Source organism: Leuciscus leuciscus (assembly GCF_965113295.1).
Source record: "Leuciscus leuciscus genome assembly, chromosome: 2".
NCBI lineage: Eukaryota > Metazoa > Chordata > Actinopteri > Cypriniformes > Leuciscidae > Leuciscus > Leuciscus leuciscus.
The window spans coordinates 27,098,491-27,118,958 of NC_138726.1; the positions used below are offsets into that span (position 1 = coordinate 27,098,491).

Here is a 20,468-nt window from a genome sequence, read left to right on the forward strand (position 1 = left end):
ATAGTGATGTATAGTTACAAAAGAGGTGTAGGTTTAATGTACAAGGAAATCACGGTAAAATCAAAGTATTAATCTGCACAGATTCTGTCTTTAATTTTGTTGTCTGGAGTCTCAATTACAATGACATACTATAACAACTGATATCCTATTTCTAGTTAAATCATTTAAAAAAGCATAATAATATAGCCAGATCACTGATCAATGTAAGGCAGTTTCTTTCCGGCACCATATCCTGAAGGTCCTGATGGCTGCTGTCTCTCGGCTTCCTGTGGTTGCAGGTTTCTGGAGCTGATGGCAATGGACCCTGTGAAACACAGGTAGTGTAGTGTTACCTTGAGAGGACAAATACTGTCAGACAATGAAAAGAAGACACTCAGACAGAGTAAGAGAGAGAACAAATAAGATCCAAAGATAAGGAAGAAGACACAATATGAGGAAGGGCAACATAATAATAAAGGAAGCCTCACGTGGGGCTATAGGCACGTCTCTGTCACACTTCAGAGTACTTTTGTGGAAACACTCCGCAATCCAAGACAACACCTCTCCACAATACCTCACCTACAGATAAATGTCAAGTCATTTGGCAACATGAATTTAAATGAGGAATCTCAACAGATATTAAAGTTGACATGCAACAGAAGTTGCGATAGTCTTTTCTTCCCTATTGTGATGTATATCAGAGTGAAACAGCTTCTCGAAAAATAAAAGATCCATTGGCATCATCCATTGAATCATTGGATCTTTGTGGTAAAGATTACGAAGGTACAAAAAAAAAAAAAGTACACTGATAAAACATTTCATAATAAATACTGCAGCATTCCATTCAAATAAAACAAGATTTGTCAATTTTGATTTCATGGTGACTTTAAGTCAGCAGCTACTCCTTCACTTCACCTCAGTCTCCACTGTTGCCATTCGCTTTTCTTGATCCTTGAAACCCCCAACCAACCTTAGCAAACTCTGTACCCTATAAAATGATACATGCAAAAAGTAGATAATAATAGTTATTCATACACTCCTTTCAGCATAGACTTACCTGTAGCAGAAATCTACACACATCTCACATTTTATGACTATAAAATACAGCCTATCACGATCTTTTTAAGGACACAAAACTCTGGACTTTTGTCTACTAAAGCAGGTAGAGCCTTTTCGCATTTGGCTCGTAAACTCTGGAATAGCCTTCCTGATGATGTTGTGTTTAAATCTAGATCATATACATATCTTTAGCCAAGCATTCACCTAATGCTTCTCATAAACTTGAAATTGAAATAGTGCCAAATACACATGACTGTACTTTGCCTAAAATGCTATGAACTGCAGCTATGCTAATTCCTCTCCTTTTGCTTCCTTGTTTTTACATTAGGTTTCTACCACAAATTGCGCCAGCTCCAGTTTGGATCCAACCTTCGCAATGTTTTCAGGCGACGCCGACAATTACATCAGATTATGGCAACTTTGGAACGACACGCAAAACTTTTAAATATTATACTATATACTATCCTTCATAATCATTACAAGCGCAAGTAGTAATCGCTGCCTAACATGTTCATTTTGTTAGCTTAACTACTATATTTCTAATTACTATATTATAGCTCCATATTACTGCCATATGAACATTACTTTGATACACTTATCTCTGGCTGGTAACAGAATACTTCCTAAATTGTAACACTGAAACAAGAATTCTCTGCTTTGAAACAAAAAGTATTGTGGAAAGTGCTATACAAATCCAAATCCATCTCATATGTGTATAGCGTTTAAATGTGACTCACTTAGAGGAAGTGTATCTGAGTCTCTCTCCACTGCTCTCCCTATGCTCTCGTTCCAGTTTAGCCAAGTAGTTCTCCTTCTGCACCGTCTCCCATGTCATCAGCTTCTGGTCCAGGCCAGCTGGTAGTTCCCTCTCTGACCACAACAAGAATAGAGGAACAAACATTCGACCACAGATTCTTTAAATTATCTTTGCTTTTCCTTTTCCACTGCTTTAATTGTTCACTGTGCTCTTATTTAGACTGGAGTTTGATTGATCATCAAAAGTATTATAAATTATCTAAATAATCTGTACAGGAAGTACACAGTCAGTGTGACGACTTCCTTACCCAGCAGATCCTGCTTGTTTTCTGTCGTTTTGACGAGGCTGAGGAGAACTTGAGAGATGTGGCTGATGATGATGAAAGGTGGGGCTAGTGCCGGGCGGCTGTGGTATTCAACAATCAGGTTATAGCGCTGAAACTTCCAGAAGATGTCTGCATTCTCCTGCACCACCTGGAAGGTGTAGCTGCGGAGAGGTGACATGTTTGGTTGCATTTCAAATAGCATTTTGTGACATTGTTTATGAGAAGAATTTTATTTTTACACACACACACACACACACACACACACACACGCACGCACGCACACACCTTTACTGTAAAAGTGGGTTACACTTTATTTTGATGGTCCCCTTCAGACATTCTATTGATTATAAGTAATTTTTCACCTACATGTCAACTAACTCTCATTGGAGTATTAGTAGACTGTTAGGTTAGGGTTAGGTGTTAGGGTTCGGGTTGCAAAGTTACTTATAAAAGTATAAAGTGTTAGCAGATATTAAGCAGACAGTCTACGTATACTCTAATGAGAGTTAGTTGACATGTAGGTGCAAAGTTATTTATAGTTATCAAAATGTATAAAGTGGTACACCGAAATGTTACCGAAAAGTGCAAATATTGTTTTTTAAATTGTATTTTACTTTTTCACAGTGAAGAATCTCCAAATAGAATCTCCCAGTTTTGTATTAGCTGAACTCTGACCTGAACATGGCAATAAGAAGGTTGAGCAGCAACACATTTGTGACCAGCAAATAGATGACGAGCAGCAGAATGACCAGCCAGTTGGCGTATAAGTTTGGACAGGGTGGCAGAGTCCCCAAGATGATCTCCTGCACATCAGTAGTGCAGTTATCGTCTGACATCTTTGCCGCTGTGAAATTATGGAGAAATATAGTAAAAAATAAAAAGCAATAGCTCCACCTAGAGGTCAAGTCAAATTCATTTAGATGAACAAATGTTGACAGAAAGTGTGTGACTACCACTGAGCATGAAATTAACCACTGATTAAGTATTAAACACTATTAAATTGATATCTAGTAAACTTTGTTACTGGTATTTACTTCAAACCAGTGTTGTTATTGTTAAAGGGATAGTTCACTCACACATCATTTACTCACCCTCAAGTTGTTCCAAACCTGTATGAATTTCATTCTTCTGCTCAACACAAATGAATATATTTTGAAGAATATGGGTAACCAAACAGTTGATGGACCCCGTTGACTTTCAATGTATGGAGAAAAAATAAAATAAAATAAAAATAATAATAATAAAATATATAATAATTATAATAATAATAATAATAATAATAATATTATATATACAATATAAAAATATCTTCTTTTGGGTTCAGCAGAAGAAAGAAACTCATACAGGTTTGGAACAACTTGAGGGTGAGTAAATTATGACAGAATTTTAATTTTGGGGTAACTATCCCTTTAACTAAAACTACTAAATATATGAAAAATTACATTATTAAAAAATTATATAAATATTAAATGAAAAAATATTTTTTGAAATATTGCACTTGCAAATAACTGCAATAAGTCTAAACGTTGAAGTACTAAAATGACTAAAACTTATAAGAAATATATTTTTTTAAATAACAAAAATGTCAAAATCATATACACAAACAATTACTTCAATTTAAACTGAAATTGAAATGAAAACTGAAAATAAACAAATAAAAGCCTATTAAAAATATTGATAAATACTATAATAGTATATAATTAATACTAAAATAACAAAAAAAAGTATTTATTAATACAGCCCCAACAATGAGCTACAATGTGCTCAAAGCAAGAACATAATTATAAAGAATATATAGTGTACCATCTATTTCCTCTAGAGGAATCTGTCCAAATATATGGAGATACGGGCGGTACAGTGCCCTGCGGAAGACCCAATCGATGCGCGGGTCGTTGGGGTGCAGAAGCGCCTGTGTCGTCACTCCATACGCTATCAGCCACACGGTCAGGAAGAAGAGGAAGAAAAACACGTCCTTGATCTGTAAATTCATTTAAAAAAACAAAACACACACATGGGGTTAAACAGATGTTTGTTCTGTCTATAGTTTTTCATTTTTAATTATTTTTACCATTCTCTCCACAATGATGATTTTGGGCCCAAGTTGCTTATGAATAGCAAAAATGTGAATGAGTCTTAAGGTGAAAACCATGAAGTCCAAAGCAAGAACCGTTCGTCCAGCATCATAGGTGCTTGAGGCCATCCTTAAGACAAAAATAATTCAAAATGAGCACAATGCTACTCTTAATGCTGCTCACACAACAGCACTATTTGATCAAAATACCTGCATGACAATCCCACCACAAAGAGACAGATGGCCACCATGTCACATTTGTTCCAGTTATCCTCCACATATAGCTTCATCTTCTTCAGAATACTCATGTCCTCATCCGTGAAGAAACTCTGTGCATCAGAGAGTGTCAAAAATCATACATTGAATAGCAGCTTTGCACAATACAACTGTACTGTGTTGTACTCAAAACAGAAAAAAAGGTTGTGGACTTCAGGAGGTCCATCAACTCATTTCTCCCCTTAAAATCCTCCTTTTAGACCAATATAACATCAAGAAAAGGTCTCGGCAAATAATTTACTGATTGAAATGCAAAGTGTTTAGTCCTGATGAACCAGTTATGCACCCCTGTCACTGAATCTGTCCTCATCCATAATCCATATTTTATTTAGTATCATCACACATGAAGAGGCCACACCTTTGCACATTAGGCACCCAGCAGAAAGAACCCATCATTTTGGCAGTCATTTACCTTTCCTCCAGGACTCAGACAATGAGTAAGAGTCTGGAAAATGGGTAGGTGAGATTACCAATGAGTGATTACATCCTGGTCACCACATCTTTTCAAATCTCTACCCTCAAATGATCATTTCAGATCCATCAAAACAAGAACAAAAACAGTATATTCCCCTGAGCCGCAGCTCTTATAAAGAACTTCCCAGAATTGGATATTCTCCTTAACCCTTCTCCCATTTTTGTTGGCACTGTTTGTTCAGCTGCTTGGGCACACTGGCCACTTTACTGCCAAACTGCATTTGTACCTGTTATTTCAGATAAACCCATACACTCCACCCTGTATGTGTTCATAGTTAGTATTGTATTGTGTATTGTATATATTGTGTGCATTTTTCTGTACTGTATTGTACTATATTATAAATGGCATGTTGTATTGTACTGTTGAGTGAATGTTGAGTGAATGTGATGAATGTGTTGTGCTCTGTTGCATCGCATTTTATACTGTATGTTTTAATCCTAAACTCAGACTATTAGACTTCTGAAAGGCACTTCATAAATACATTTAATACATTTCTATATGAGGATTTAAAATACATATTATTAACAAGCATGTTGTCTGTGACTGTAATCATAACATGCCAGTTGCTAATTTATACTGGACAATGAATTGTATTATTATAAAAAATCTACATTTAAAGTACAGAAATTACAGTTCTGCACCTTGTTCGCTACTTCAGTTCAAATCAATTTTGAATTTAGAAATCATTCCTTATTCAAATCTTAATGGTGCACAACCCTGTAAGAGTAAATATGTGAAAATCTGCTAAACCTTGTGCTGTTCTATTACTATTATATTTATCAATATTTTAAATGAGCTTTTATATTTCATCTTGATTTTAGTTGAAGTTTTATTAATTTTGTTATTTAGTAGTAGTTTTAGAATATTCTGTTATGTAATTTATTTATTTTATATATATATATATATATATATATATATATATATATATATATATTTCTATTTGGATTTACTTTTTTATTTCAGTTTTAGTTTAACTAATTTTAGTACATAAACTTATTTATTTCAGTTAGTTGCCAAGGTAAATTTTCTTAATTTAGTTTATGTTTTCATAAAATATTAATATTTTAGTTTAGTTTTAAATGAATGAAAACAATTTGAATCGTTTTAGTTAACAATAACAACACTGCTTTACATATTCTGAGGAATCATTATATTAGAATACTAGAATTATGTTTCTGGTCGTTTTGGATAAATCAACCTCTTCTATAAGCCGTATCAAAAGAGAACCATACAAGACTGCGTAAACATACACACAAGCACAATATAAAAACAACCACACACACACGTTAAATCATAGACCATAAACATTTAGTCCTACTTGTCGAATTTCTTCCAACACCAGGGTGAAGACCCAGAAGTAGAGGATGATCTCAGCTGCAGATGGGCCGTTCGGTGGTGGGGGCCGGAAGTCCAGGAGGAGCACGTAACTGAACAGAATGAGGAAGGCAAAGTACATGATGACATTCCCCATAAACACAGTGACCGGAGCACTCCAGAAACGATTCCACCGTCGCAGCACAACATGAATGAAGGTTGCACTGCAGGTCTGCACTGCAGGGTCACCGCCACCTTCAACGGCACTGAGGGAAAAAAAGATAAAAACAGAGTTCTTTAAAAGGATACTTAAACTTTACTGTAGTTTGTATCTATTCCAGTATGAAATAGAGACTTACACTGGGTCCTCGTCTGTGAGCAACAAGGCTCGCTCTGTTTCCAAACTGTCCAGCTCGTCAAACGGCTCCCCATCACCTTTGCTCGCTTGTTCCGTTGCACTGTGACACATTCATATGCTCATAACGCTTAATGAATCAAAAAATAGGTTTAAACGCCATACATGGAATTAATAACAACAAATATCCCCACTTGAACTTGACGAGACTGGTCCAAATGAGGGGAGGGATGAAGAACGTGAGCACAAGTCTAGAGATGGCAGTGTCAGTCCTCATGGCTCCCCACCAGACTTTGGTCAACAGGGCCTGTGCAAGACAATCCACGTAAAGTTGATCATAGGGATAAGGCTGGCATGAAAATGCAAGAATTAGGCATAAGCTGTTACCTGGACACCATCATGAGCAAAAAAGCATTTGGCATCTGCAACAGTGGCGAGATTCAGGACGGTTGCTTTGCTCCAACAGCGTGTTTTTCTCACCAGGAGGGAATAGGCTCTGTCTTCACTGTTTGAATAACACTCACTGAAAAGATCTGTCAGAATAGTGCAGGTATCAGAACTAAGCATTCTGGTAGTTACACTTGATATAGGCTCTTCACACAGCTTAAAGAAATAAGTTACCCAGAAAATAAAATTGTGTAATTTACTCAATCTAACGCTGTTCTTAATGTGCAATTAAACCTGCTGAAAAATTCAGCATAAACCAGCATGAATTCCATGTTGGTCCAGGCTGGTTTATGCTGGTCTATTGCTGGTCTAACTAGTGGACCAGAATTGTCATGCTATTCTCTAGCACAACTGAGCTGGTGAAGCTTGTCCCAGCATGTCAAAAACACTTATGCTGGTGACCAGCAATACTGGATTTTTCAGCAGGGAAGGTTCACCCAAAAATGACAATTTTGTTATCATTTCCTTTATTCACCCATATGCCATTCCAAACTATGACTTTCTATGACTAGACATTTTGAGAAATATCTCAACATTCTTCAATATATCATCTTTTGTATTATGGAGATAAAAGTAAGTAATACAGGCTTAGAACACCATGATGGTGAGTAAATGACCCAAAAATGAAGTCTTTCATCATTTATTCACCCTCGTGTCATTCCAAACCTTAATGACCTTCTTTCTTCTGCAGAACATAAAATAAGGTGTTTTGAAGAATGTTGGTAACCAAACATTTTTGTTACCATTGTATGGACGAATGGTACATTTCCGAGACATTTCTCAAAATATCTTCTCTTATGTTCTGCAGAAGACAATAAGCCACGCAGGTTTGGAATGACATGAAGACAGAATTATCTTTATTGGGTGAACTGACCCTTGAAATGTTTGACTGTTTGGGTTCCCCACTTGCAGTGAGTCTGTGGTTGGTATTTGTGTGATTCTCACCCATAGCAAACTGCTCATACTTGGCATTCTTCATACTGCGAGCCGACTCTGCTTCAGTAGCCCGATGGGCCATTTCCTTCATGATCTTACAGCCCACCAGAGCAGCTGCCACGGCCTCCGGGCCCTAAAACACACAAATGCCTATTAAAGACGAACGTAAAATAATGCATTGAATAAGTACTGTACATAAAGTAGAAATAAGCACAATTATTAACTGCAAGAATGCAAAGACAAGCAGTGAATTCATTCAGTGTTGATTCTCAGCTTATTAGGACTTTTTTTCATGCAAATTGCTCTTCGTTTATTGACCCTTGTAAAGTTTGATCTGTAAACCCAACTGAGGTCAAGTGTGATACTCGACTAGTAATCAATGGGACTTAGGTTATAGCTTCTGATAAGGTCTAAAGAACAAATTGTGAACATGCAAATTCAGTTCAATTCACATTTATTCACAAATGGACTTAGTTCATGAAAATGAGCTTATCGCTCATATTGGTTTATTGACCCACCATGGCCCAGAAATAGTTAGCCATTTCCTGCCTATTCTGCAGAATAGCCCAAATGAAGAGGTCTCTCCAAGGGTGCTCACAACGTCGGTCCATGTCTGGGAGGTTTTTCTGGCTGTGGAAAAGACGGCCTTTCCCCATCCTCTCCTGCAGAAGATACACATAATATAGCAGAATGGTAGCATGGTGTGTTATGTGTAAGTGCATGTTAAAGGCCCACTCACCGCTGGAAGTTTTTGGTAGAAACCCTTACAGGTGTCATCAAGAAAGTCTTTAAGGACTTTGGAGACCTCATGGAAGGTGAAACGAGGCCTGCGGTCACCTGGTTCAGTGTAGGGGTGTCCTGACATCCGTTTGCTGGCCAAATGAGCCTGTTTCTCCTGATGCTTTTTCAGGAGCAGAGTGTGAAGGAGGTTTTTCTCGGACACAGAGCAGTAGAGCTCCTGAAGACGGCCATAAGTTAGGAACTCGTTTATGTTCACACCGTTATCAACAAACAGACGCACAAAGTCAGGTTTGTCATTTATCATTGCCTCCATCATCACCTCCTCCAGGTCCTGCGCCTAAAAGAGAATAAAAAGATATTGTGTATAAGAATCCATAACAAGTATTGATCATTTAAAATGCACAAAACAATAGTTTAATTCTTACACTCCATGCCACATCTCCACTGAAGATCTCACTCTTAGCAATGTCCACCCTGTTCCAGGCCACAGCCAGTTTCAACTCATCCAGGAAGTCCTGCGCTTCCTGACTCTGACTCTTACACGCTGAGCCCAGGCAAAGACAAGAACAATTACAGACTCACCAACATCAATATACAGAAATATAATGGCTCTTAGTTGTTTGCTTTAGTTAGTATAATATAATGGTTCCTCACCCTTAACCAGGGCTTTGAGAATTACTGTGTCCAGTTCGGAGTCCTGTTCTGGGTCATGCACTGTCAGCAGGTGACCGTAGTCCAATATTCTCTGGATCTAATAGACAAAATCTGAGACTTCACACTATATATAATCTAAAACAAAAAACCTATCTAACTATCATAAAACAAAAGTTGTCCATTACCAGTTTGACCCAGGAAGTGATTTCAGTGCTGTGTAGGCCCTTAGAGAAGGTGTTTGTCAACAGCTCTTGGACCATTTCAGCATCCCAGCATCCTCTATCCATCAGGGTCACTAAAATATCAGCGACTCCTCCTGAGCCAGCTAAAATCAGCCAGGGTATTGAATTCTGAATATTCTTGTACATTTTCTGTAAGATGGGAATAAAAGTGGATATTACCAACCTGGGAGAACAACACGCCACAATAAAACACTTATAATATACAGTATAAATTCATTAGATATGTTTTATTAATAAAATGTTAAGAGTGACCTGTAATATCCTTGGCTCTCCATGGACCAGAAGACACAAAACTGGGATTTCTATACTGCCTGTTCCTGTTAGAACAATGGATTCATTTGAATCTCAGAGCAAGAGAAGATAGAAATCGGAGAGACGGTTGAAAACAAACTGAGTCTTAACTCACCCCCATATCCTGTGCGCTGCAGAGAGATGTGTTTGAGCATCCTGACTCTCATCTCACCAGTGGCTCCAGGTCTCTGAGGGTCCTCATCCACCAGGATCAAATGGGAATGATTGCAGTCCAGGGAATAAACTGCACCGTGGGGAAGATCCTCATACGGGTATGTTGCTGGGTGATCAGGCTAAATAAATGTAAGAATTTTTTTTTTTTAATTAACAATGTTTTAGTCTTATAAAAAGTTTTCATAAAGTAAACATTAAAATCATTGATGAAGTTATATAGTTGGAGTTGTAGGCCAACCCGGAAGTTAGCATCACCCTGATTCCCTCAACAAAAAGCCAATAGGAATTTTATGCAGAAAATAAGCCCTGTGAACAACAAACGTTTATGATTTTTCCACATTTTGTTCATCAAGATAATTCTCACAACTTTTGTGAATTTTGAAGGCTACATAATTAAAAAGCTAAATTTAAGCAATAAACACTAGAGTGACTTCAACATCACCGCCACAAAGGATCTGACATGATCTAATGGTTAGGGAGTCAGACTGGTAACCTGAAGGTTGCGGGTTTAATTCTCAATACGGGCAGGAAACAACAACTAACCCCCCAATCGCTCCCGGGGCGCCACAGTAAAAATGTCTGCCCACTGCTCTGGGTGTGTGTGTTTACGGTTTTCAGTTTGTGTTTGTTCACTACTCACTACTACTCATATACAAAACCTATTGACTTCGGGACAATGGAACTAAGTGCAAAAATGCTAAGTGATTTCCAGGTTTTATAGGACTCATTTCTGCAGCTCTCTATTGCATAATAAAAAGTCCACATGCCTTTTCCATGCAACTAAATTATATGAGATAAATGAAAACATCGAAACGTTGGGGTAGAAACCTGCATTCACCCCAATCTCTTTAGAAGTCCCCACCTTTGCCGACAGCAACAGATCTCTGTTCTGAATCATGTTCCAGGGAGCAATTCCAATGGCCACCACTCGCACCTTAGAGGAAGTGCTCGCTAGAGAGTGATCTCTTACGGCCTGACCCAGGTTCTTGGTGATGCCAAAACGCAAACCACTGGTGAGGATCCACGCCCCTATGTAGGTCAAGGGTCAGAGATCTGTGACAATCAAAAAGAGATTATGATTTTTGTTTTTAATGAACAATAAATCCACCTGTGCTTTGTGCCGCCTTCACAAGGCCTTTCCTAAGTGTGTCCCTCAGCCAGGGCTTCAGCTGAGCCACTTCATCACCTCCCATTAGTGCCACCACCAGATGAGGAGGGGCCAGACCCCACTGCTTAGTCAAAATCTCATAGATTTCGGCTGGATCTGTGGAGCTGGTGACCCTGACAAACTGGACTGACAAATGAAGTCTGTGAATAATGTGCACAAGCTTAAACCCATCAAGAACAGTGATGATTTTGAGTAAAAACTAAATGATTTTGTAAAAGTCTGTCCTTGTATACCTTGCCCTTGGTCCGACTGACACCGACAAAATCAATATCTCCCAAACGTCCGGCCGTCCAGTGGGTTTTATCGGATCTCTCATTGCTCTTCTCTCCAGCACGAACAACGGACTCTGTAAGTGGGTTGTAACACCGACATCCCACTGGAGAACTGCAAATAGTGACAGAAAAGGTCAAGCATTTTGAACTGTGTTAAGTATTTATTGGTGATAAGTCGTGCCACCAGTCTCACCTGTGTTCTTTGGACTCACTCAACAGTTCCCCACATTGCAGACACCTTCTGCCCTGCCTTAACACACCCTAGAAAGAATTAAAATGCATCTGTATTACAGACCATTCAGGTGCAGCTATAGCAGCGCTGCTCTGCTCAGTGAGGAACTTTATGCAAAGCAGAAGCAATTTTCATTTTCTTTCTTTACACACATGCAAACTTTCCCTGCCTCCAGGTAAAGGCAGAGCAACACATGAATTGGGAAACTGACCTGATTTTTACCAACCCGAGGTTAAGAGTCAGCAAGAAAGAAAGGTGAAAGACAAAACAGAAAATTAAGACTTTACTGGACAGACTGTATGGGATTTGAATATGGAAATATGCATAATAAAACACCCTTGTATAATTGTTTACTGATAGCAGGGAAAATGTATCATCCACAGAGGTTCTCTATGCATTTGTCCTCTTGGACTTATTTGCATCCAAGTCAACAGTGATTCGAGGTCAGTTCTCCTCATGTGGTTGAAGAGGCACAGACCGAAAGAGTCATAGTAAAAGCAGTCAGGAACTGAAATGCAATGCTATAAAAACATTTCAGGAGGTTATCAGCATGTGATTGATGTAATCAGATCTGATTGATGTTTTTTTTTTGTTTTTTTATCAATTCGTTTTTATCCAAATGCCATCAGGTTCAGGTATAACTGCCACCTTGCCTGCTTAATGCCAGCCCTTTTTATAGAGAACCCTCAAATTTCCTAATGGTTGCCATTCATTTCATTGTTTTCAAACAAGAGACATTTCCATCTGGTTTGATCAGTAAACATTCAATTACTCAGTCAGCCAGTAGTCATTGAAAAGTAATTTTAACTATAAATAAAAGGATTATGTTAAATTGATTCTTGGAGTAGGTCGCCAGGTGTTGATTATTGAAAAGTACCAATGACTTTTATGCAAACATGATTGATGTGTGTGGTTGTGTGGCGAGCTGCAGGAGCTGCCCATGATTTGACTAGGGAAAGGGATGGAGTGTATGAGAGAGGAAAAAAACCATAGGAAACACAGCACACAAAAACACAATTATTTGCATTAAAGGTGACACACAGAAATTACATTATATCCATCAGGAAACAAATCTTCTAAAAACTCACAGTACAATGAATGGGACACTTTGTCAATTATTTGTTATCATTATTTAATGGTTTCTTCTAAATTGTCGCTTTATCTCTTAGATCTATAAGAAAATATATTTTATTTAGAGTCCAATTCTTGTACTTGAAAAAAGTAAATTCATCAAATGTAACCAATGAAACCATTACCTTGAAATTTCAGAAACATCTATGGCTGAGTAGGTTTATGAATAATAATTTGACATGCTAAACTTAACAATCAAAAGTATTGCCTTAAATAAAATATTTGCTATTTATTTGATTGCATCTTTACATCTTTTTCTATAAAAGTATTTTCGAGAAACTGTTTACCAATGTATAAACTTCACAGAAATGACCAGCAATCTGACGCCAGGTTTTGCGCTGAAAGAATTCACTTACCAGAGGAGTATCCTTTTGCCCCAGCATGATATCTGGATGTTGGTTTCTCTCTTGGATCCTCTGAGCTTATTTTAGGCCACTACAGGCTTGGGCAGCTCTGGAGTGCCATCAGGAAGTGAATCAGGAGGTTTATTCTGACAAAACCACTCCCTAACCAACCGCTACATTATGCTCAACCACTTAGGCTACCTGCCTTCCTCCGATCTCCACCATAAACATTCCAACAGGAACATATCTTCAAAATAAGTGATTCATGTTATTTTTATTTTTTTTCTCCTATATTTACTCGTTTGCTTTGGACTTTTGACATTTTTAACAGTTTGACAGCTTACAATGCCCTGGAGGTCTGGCTAAAATTAAACGTGGTGATTAAAACGATGTTGTTATAAAAGATTCTTAATACTTTTCAGAATTCAGAAAAAAAAAAAGCCATGTTTTAAGAATAAAACGGTAGATGGCATAAATTAGGCGAATATATATGCTAGACTATTAACTAACCCCTCTGTAAAAATCCTCAGAATATACAGTAACGTTAGCCTAAATGGGAATGCTACAGAAGTGGAGATTTCTGACTCAGTATGAGAAAAAAACGTATAGAGAAAGCGGCATTTTATTAGATGTGTAGGCTATTGTAATTTAAATCTACCGGTACAGGTGCAAATGCATAAAGTGCAAATACTTTGCCTAAATGTCTATTTTTGGATGTTTTCTTTCTAATAGGCCTAGTCTGATAGAAGTCGTGTTATGAAGGTGAAATAACAAAAAAATCCTGTGAACCAAAAAATGGGTTTGCCTGGTAATGTATTACATTGCTTGTGAAAACGTATTTTGTCACCAACTGAAGGTCCAGTGCATTGATATCTATGGTCCAGTGTATCTGACGTTAGGCTCCAGTTTTATAACAGTTGCAGTTACTAGAATCAACCGCTAGGTGTCAGCAACTCCAAGGAAAATTGAGCACGAAGATCAAGCAGACTGTCGAGGTCGTCCTTATAAATGAATGTGTTCAAATCGGTTCAAATTTACAACGGGCTGTTGTTTCATGAAGCTGGTCTGAAATCAGTTTCCTTCAGAGGTATATCGCCATAAAAAATAGCCATCTGACTAGTAGGCAGCATTATCTTAACTGCACTTAAAAACGCGATGTTATACATTAGGTTTGATCAAATTATTGAAGATTTTTTTTTTGTCTGGAAAATCATATATGTAAAGTATCATATGTGGAATGTTATAATTTACATATTAGGCTAAAGTATCAGATGTGGTATAAATATGTAAGTAAATAGACCTAACGAATATGCAATGCTTGGGTTGCGATGAGAGAAGACAACATTCACCCAGAGCGAACGAGTTGGATGCGCAGCGATAGTTTTTATGTTGACATTATCTTTGGAAACTTTACATACATTCTGGATAACGTATAATTTATGTAACACTTAATTAGCATGTTTTGGTTTGGGTGGTTGTTGTTGGCGTTGCGAGTTAACGTTAGGCCTTTTCGCCGAGGGGGTTATTTCTTGAATTTCGTTCAGATCAGAACAGGAGTGTGCAGTAGCATAACCGTAAATAATCATTCAACATATCACATACATTTATACTAGTATATTATATTGGGGGAATTTGGGGCGGCTCTCGTTGTCCGTTTGCAGCAGCAGCCATCTTGCGGACGCCCCTGACGTCATCATCGCTCACACCTGGTTGGTTGGTTGTTGAGTTTTTCGCGCCATTGATGGACCCCTCCCAGAGGCGTCAGAAATATTTTTGACTGGATTTAGATTCAATGTTTACATTTGAGTGCGTCATTTCGATTTCGAAATATTACATTCCGACATTAACACTCATTTAACAAATTATGACTTGAAAAATTGGCATTAGAAAACACCGTTTTAAATATTTGTCGAGGTCGAACTATAAATGGAGCATTTATAATCCTATGCAGCAACATTCGGCGCCCCGGATCATTTAAATATGATTCCATTGAAGCAAAACTATCATTTGCATTGAAAGTAGACTAATTAATGTGTTTATACTGAGCCAGACATTTTTAATGAAGATAATAATGGCTACCTCAAACTAAACCCAGGGGGACCAATTATTCAGAATATTCAAATGTTTATAATAATAAATATTAATTTCATATCATAATACAATTTATATTGTTGTAATATTTATGTTGCATAAAGTTTTTTTATTGTTATTTTTATTGTTATTGTATAGGCCTATTATAAATAATATAGAGAGACTACGATTTTTATTTATTTTGTTTTACATTTATTTAGGCCTATTAGGAGGTCTACATAATTCTAAATTACACATTGGTAGAAATTACTCCGTTTTTTTTTTTCTCCTTCTTTTTCTGAAACAATAATTTATTTCATGGCCTTTATGCATGGGCCATAATTTTCGGACTGTGGTTTTCTAAACATTGCTGATACTGGTGGGGGGTTTATTACACAGGGCGTGGTGTCCGTCTAGCCAATCGGAGGCCTTTGCTCGTACAAACGCTGGCCTTTAACCACCGGCACAGATATAAACAGACTACAAACAACACGAGCTAAACAAGCGTCAGCTCGCGGCATTGACTTTCAGGCATCATGGCAAACGTGGACGTATCAAGCAATCTGGAGCGTCATGTTGCACGGAGAACCTTTCCTCTTCTCGCCCGCACAAAGGTCTGCCGTAACCTTTTCGGACCCGTAGATCACGAGGAGCTGCACTGTGAAATGAAACGCAAACTCCAGGAGATCTCCGAGCGAGACCAGACCCGGTGGAATTTTAACTTTGAGACCAACTCGCCTTTGCCTGGAGATTACGAGTGGGAGGCGATTTCAGAGGACGCTATGCCATTTTTCTACAAGGATAAAGTGCAAAATAAGAGAGCTCGCGCCGCGGCGTCTGTTAACGCAACAGGAGACGCGTCCAGCACTGCTGACTGTGGGTTACACGGGATTTCCAGGAGTCCGGTAGTTCAAGAATCCGCGGACGTCCCAAGTCGACCCAGCGAGCTTAACCAGGAGAACCTCTCTGGTGCACTCAACTCAAAACCAGCTCGCGCTTCAGTCCTCAGAAACAGGCGAAAGAGGTCACTCATCCCAGAGGCCCCCAGAAACAGCACGCCGCAAATTACAGGTAAATGCATTGAAACGATATAAATAAAAAATAACGGTCAAAAGTGTCTCTTTTTTTTATTTTTTTAAATGTGATCTTCAGCGAAACATGTCTAACGACACTTAACATTGATTTCCACCAGACTTCTTCCCGAAAAGAAAAAGGACCCTGGAGTCCAAGCAGGATGAACCCACCAGCATTGAAGTCACGCCACGCAAAACAATAAGATGGTACGTATCCACTCTGTGCATATATAACTGTTTATATCATTGCATTAGTATTATTATTAGGCTATAGCAATTATTATTAGCTTACATTAAACGTGTAAGTGATTGGCGACTTATTCGGTTTAATTCACCTCCATTTAAATGTCTGTCGCCAAAGCTGCTGTTTGCTGTGGAACAAATGTTAATTTTGTCGTTTTCTTTGCTTTACAGATGTTTGCACTCCATGCATCAGTCCACCTGTGTTTATCTGCAGAGCGGATGAAAGAAAACAAGGGGACGAGAGACATTCTCTCTCTCTCTCTATCTCTCTGTGTCTCTCTCTCTCTCTCTCTCTCTCTCTCTCTCTCTGAACATATGTAGCAATACAGAGACTTTGTTGCAGTGTTACAATGTCTAAACGGTGCAATTTTATGTTTCTTTTGTTTCCACATGTGTAGCGGGCTAGGCCACACTGCTCTAAATAGACTAGAGCAATACTTTGTTTTTGATTTATTTTTATTTTTTAAATATACTAACTTATTTTATTTATGTTCACAATAGTCGGTTATTCTATTATTTACAGTTATTGTTATTGTTTTTAATTATTTCGGCCATATTTTAAGTTGTTTTATTTAAGTTTTGTATGCAGCATCATGCAAAGAATGTTTCTGAGCCGTGTTTGTTAAAATATATTCTGTAGCTCACGTTGTACCTTTGAATCAAAGTGTAAATTAAATTATATTTTTGCTAACCTGGTCGTATTCACGTGTGTTCTTGTCAAAGTCACATATAGGTAATTTCATTATTGTGTGGATCATGGGATGTGGGTAAACGGCAGAAAAAAAATAAATAATTTGCCCTACACTTTTGAGGCGTCAACATTTTGCCTGTGACAAAAAGAGTAGAGTTTGGCCTCTAAACAGGAGGGACTCAGCTGTTCCGCCCTCAGTGTTTGTGGGGAGGGATATGCGGGCAGCTGCGTGCTATAGGGAGGATTTAAATGCCATTTTCTTTCCATAATGAAGGAGGCAGGTGCCCTTGGAACCCCGCTTTGTCCACATAAGACCTTCATTTTCAGCACCCTCTCAGCTATCCCGCTAATGAAACACTTACCAAGACTCGAACAAAATGGGCTCCTTCTATTTACACGCCAACCACCTGCCTCCCCTCCCCTCCCCCCACCTACACACTATCCGTGAATAGCATTTACTATAGATACCACCACACGCCAGATCTTTATAATGTCATCGAGTTAGGGGAAAAGCTAATGGAAAAAAACGAGAACAAAAACTGTATAGATAAAATATATTCGTGTCCAAAACGAAATGTAATTGTGAGCAAAATAGGTAGGCTAAAACTTTATTATAGTTAAAACTGGAATAGGCTGTATCCAGTTGGATTTTTGGATATCTTTTTTGTTGAAAATTTAACTTTCGTTCAATTTTACCAGCTTATCATTTCTACTTAAACGAATAGCTTTTTAAGTTGGCTACATGTCTATATTTTAAATGACGAATAACAGCAATATCAAATGTCAAATAAAATATTAGCTAACACTTTATTTTTGTGTCCTTGTTTCACGTAACATGTAGCCTAGTTAGTAATTAGCCTATAAATGGTGTAGGCAAACCCTAACCTATAAATAGACATGCAGTTAAATATTATTACTTAGTACTTAAATGTATAATTACACTGTAACAAGGACACCTTAAAAAAGTGGCTTATACTTTATTTTAAGGTGTCATTGTTGCAGTGTAATTATAAATTTAAGTATGCTACTGAGTAATATTAAGCAACTACATGTACTTACTCTAGGGTTAGGGTAGAATTAGGATTTGGTTGAGGGTTAGTTGCATCATTGCATGTAATTATTGCATGTAATTTACTGTTATTACTACGGTAAGTACATGTAACAAGGACACTGTAAAATAAAGTGTTACCAAAAAGAGTTACAAAAAAATAGTATGAACAGCTACGTTTGTAGCCTATTTAAAAATCTTTGAAACGTTGATCATAGACTGGAAAGGGACAGATAATTGGATAAAGCTGGAAGAAAGTATTCGAGTTAATGAATGAGTTTATTTGGATTATATTTGGATTTTACACTTTTACAACTTTGGGCCTTTAACAACTCACATTTTGTCAGAAAAATAAAAATAAAATGCTTATCAACGATATTTTTTTACAGATAGGCTACTCAGATTTCCCCCCTTTCATTTCTGTCGTTCACGTTTGGGCTAGGTGAAGAGTGCCAGTGTTTCGCTAGATATAGCCTTTCTCTAAAGAAGTTTCCCTTTTCCATGACCATCTGGCACCAAAAAAGGCGAAATGGAACAAAGGCAGCTAAAGGCGTAAGGCGAAGCGAGTGCCATCGCATTCACCTGCAAATGAGGCTTTGTGCTCTCACAGAAGCGCTCGGTGCTCACAAATCCTGTTTGCTTTTGTTTCTAGTCCGTATCTAGTCGTGTGCAAGAAAACAGAGATAGCCTACTCCAGTGCGTAATGACAGCGACAGACCATCATTCAAACGAAGAAACGAACAACGTTTGGAGACAATTGCATAAAGATTGTTCGGCAACACTTTAAATAAATATGTAAACATGTAATGTGCATGTAAACTTAATTAACAACAATAATAGGCTAATAATAATAATTAACAATTAGCCTTTACTATTACAAGCAGGCCAAAATAGGCCTACATAAGGTAGCCTGATACATTTGTAGTCCCTAACTCAGAAGCTACCGGCGATGTAATAGCAACACATAGATTTTGCATAAAAGTATAAGCATAGTATAAAAATAATAAGCAATTGCGATCAAATTCTTCTGATTACCTGAACGAATTTTTATCTTTCGCGTGTTAAAATAATATGATATACCTTTGAGAAAGCTGCACGGCATGGCTACCTCTAAAACATATATGAAATTGGCTTAATATTACATAACCTTCATAATTATTAATGAAAAACGTGGATTTTAATAAACGAAATGATGTGACTTGTAATGTGAGGAATCCCCCAGGGTTTAACTGAACCTCATTATTTGAGCTTTTACACTAAAATCATTATGTCCAGATTGACAGGGTTTCCAATATGTTCCGTTATAGCTCAGCTGGGTTTCCTGACCAGATGGATTACCTCCTCAGGCTCATGGGACCTCGACTTTTATCAGCAAATCCCACAGAGACGCATTCATTCAGCCCATGCAGTCTGTACATCATTAAATGAAGTTAAGAGTTCAATTCGAATCCTTTTATTCTGATTAAAACATGAGTTAAATCATGCTCGTTTATTTGACCAAAAAAAACAAACAAAAAAAAACAGAACAGAACAGGAAATACTGTGCGTCTGAATACAAAATACACGGCATTAGTAGCCCCACTCTTTAAAATAAAGGTTGACATGGTTCCATGAAGAACCTTTAACATCCATGGAACCTTTCCATTCCACAAAAGGCTCTTTAATAGTGGAAACGGTTATTTAGATTATTAAAATGTTCTGCGAACAAACAAAAAGTGGTTCTTTTAAGAACTGTTCACAGGTTCTTTGGGGAACCCAAAATGTGTCATCAATGCGAAAACCCCCTTTTAGAACTTAGTTTTAAGAGTAAACTACTAAATATAATCAAGTAATTAAAATAAATAATTAAAATAGCCTAGTATAAATACTATGACAATGATGATGTTTTTTACCCAAAAACTGCAGTAAAACATTATTTTCATGATTTGTTATCACAACATTTTTTTTGTTTTTTTTTTGTTTGTTGTCAAATCAACTTAGATAATTCATGTGGTACCAGATAAAATTATATTTTGAGTTTCTGGTGATTAAACCAATCTCCTTCATTGTATTAACTCAAATTTAAAATTTCAATGAACTCAAAATTGTAAGGCAACCGGG

The 20,468-nt window shown here is 37.5% G+C and overlaps 2 protein-coding genes across 3 annotated transcripts; one reads left to right on the forward strand and one right to left on the reverse strand.

Moving 5' to 3' along the window:
• Positions 1 to 68: 68 nt before the first annotated feature.
• On the reverse strand, positions 69 to 13,351 carry trpm5 (transient receptor potential cation channel, subfamily M, member 5). Of its 2 annotated transcripts, XM_082160329.1 has the most exons (26): positions 13,256 to 13,351; positions 11,730 to 11,797; positions 11,498 to 11,648; positions 11,205 to 11,385; positions 10,959 to 11,125; positions 10,038 to 10,215; positions 9,884 to 9,948; positions 9,575 to 9,760; positions 9,390 to 9,486; positions 9,161 to 9,279; positions 8,734 to 9,072; positions 8,513 to 8,656; positions 8,004 to 8,127; positions 6,999 to 7,144; positions 6,806 to 6,918; positions 6,616 to 6,714; positions 6,261 to 6,522; positions 4,402 to 4,520; positions 4,189 to 4,321; positions 3,924 to 4,098; positions 2,796 to 2,964; positions 2,103 to 2,281; positions 1,776 to 1,908; positions 895 to 967; positions 468 to 558; positions 69 to 304 (listed from the first exon to the last, which is right to left on the reverse strand). In XM_082160329.1, the coding sequence occupies exons 1-26, from the start codon at positions 13,280 to 13,282 to the stop codon at positions 192 to 194; spliced, it is 3,651 nt and encodes a 1,216-aa protein (XP_082016455.1). In that variant the 5' UTR covers positions 13,283 to 13,351; the 3' UTR covers positions 69 to 191. The 2 variants fall into 2 exon arrangements, with proteins under 2 accessions (XP_082016455.1, XP_082016456.1); XM_082160330.1 differs by lacking the exons at positions 11,730 to 11,797; positions 13,256 to 13,351 and having other exon boundaries at positions 11,205 to 11,390; positions 11,498 to 11,632.
• Positions 13,352 to 15,777: 2,426 nt separating this feature from the next.
• cdkn1ca (cyclin dependent kinase inhibitor 1Ca) lies at positions 15,778 to 16,932 on the forward strand. The gene is made up of 3 exons (XM_082161674.1): positions 15,778 to 16,384; positions 16,506 to 16,593; positions 16,801 to 16,932. Coding segments are annotated over exons 1-3 (624 nt in total). The 5' UTR covers positions 15,778 to 15,849; the 3' UTR covers positions 16,802 to 16,932.
• The last annotated feature ends 3,536 nt before the right edge of the window (positions 16,933 to 20,468 follow it).

Bases quoted from the DNA above. Each gene is read 5' to 3' on its own strand.
- trpm5 (XM_082160329.1), bottom strand. From the start codon at position 13,282: ATGCTGGGGCAAAAGGATACTCCTCTG. The intron at 9,073-9,160 runs GTAAGAATTAAA...ATTCTCTTTTAG, and splicing joins GTGGAGATGTGGCATGGAGT to GCGCAGGACCTGGAGGAGGT. The intron at 6,919-6,998 runs GTAACAGCTTAT...TGTCTTGCACAG, and splicing joins TTGCTCATGATGGTGTCCAG to GCCCTGTTGACCAAAGTCTG.
- cdkn1ca (XM_082161674.1), top strand. From the start codon at position 15,850: ATGGCAAACGTGGACGTATCAAGCAATCTGGAGCGTCATGTTGCACGG. The intron at 16,385-16,505 runs GTAAATGCATTG...GATTTCCACCAG, and splicing joins CAGCACGCCGCAAATTACAG to ACTTCTTCCCGAAAAGAAAA.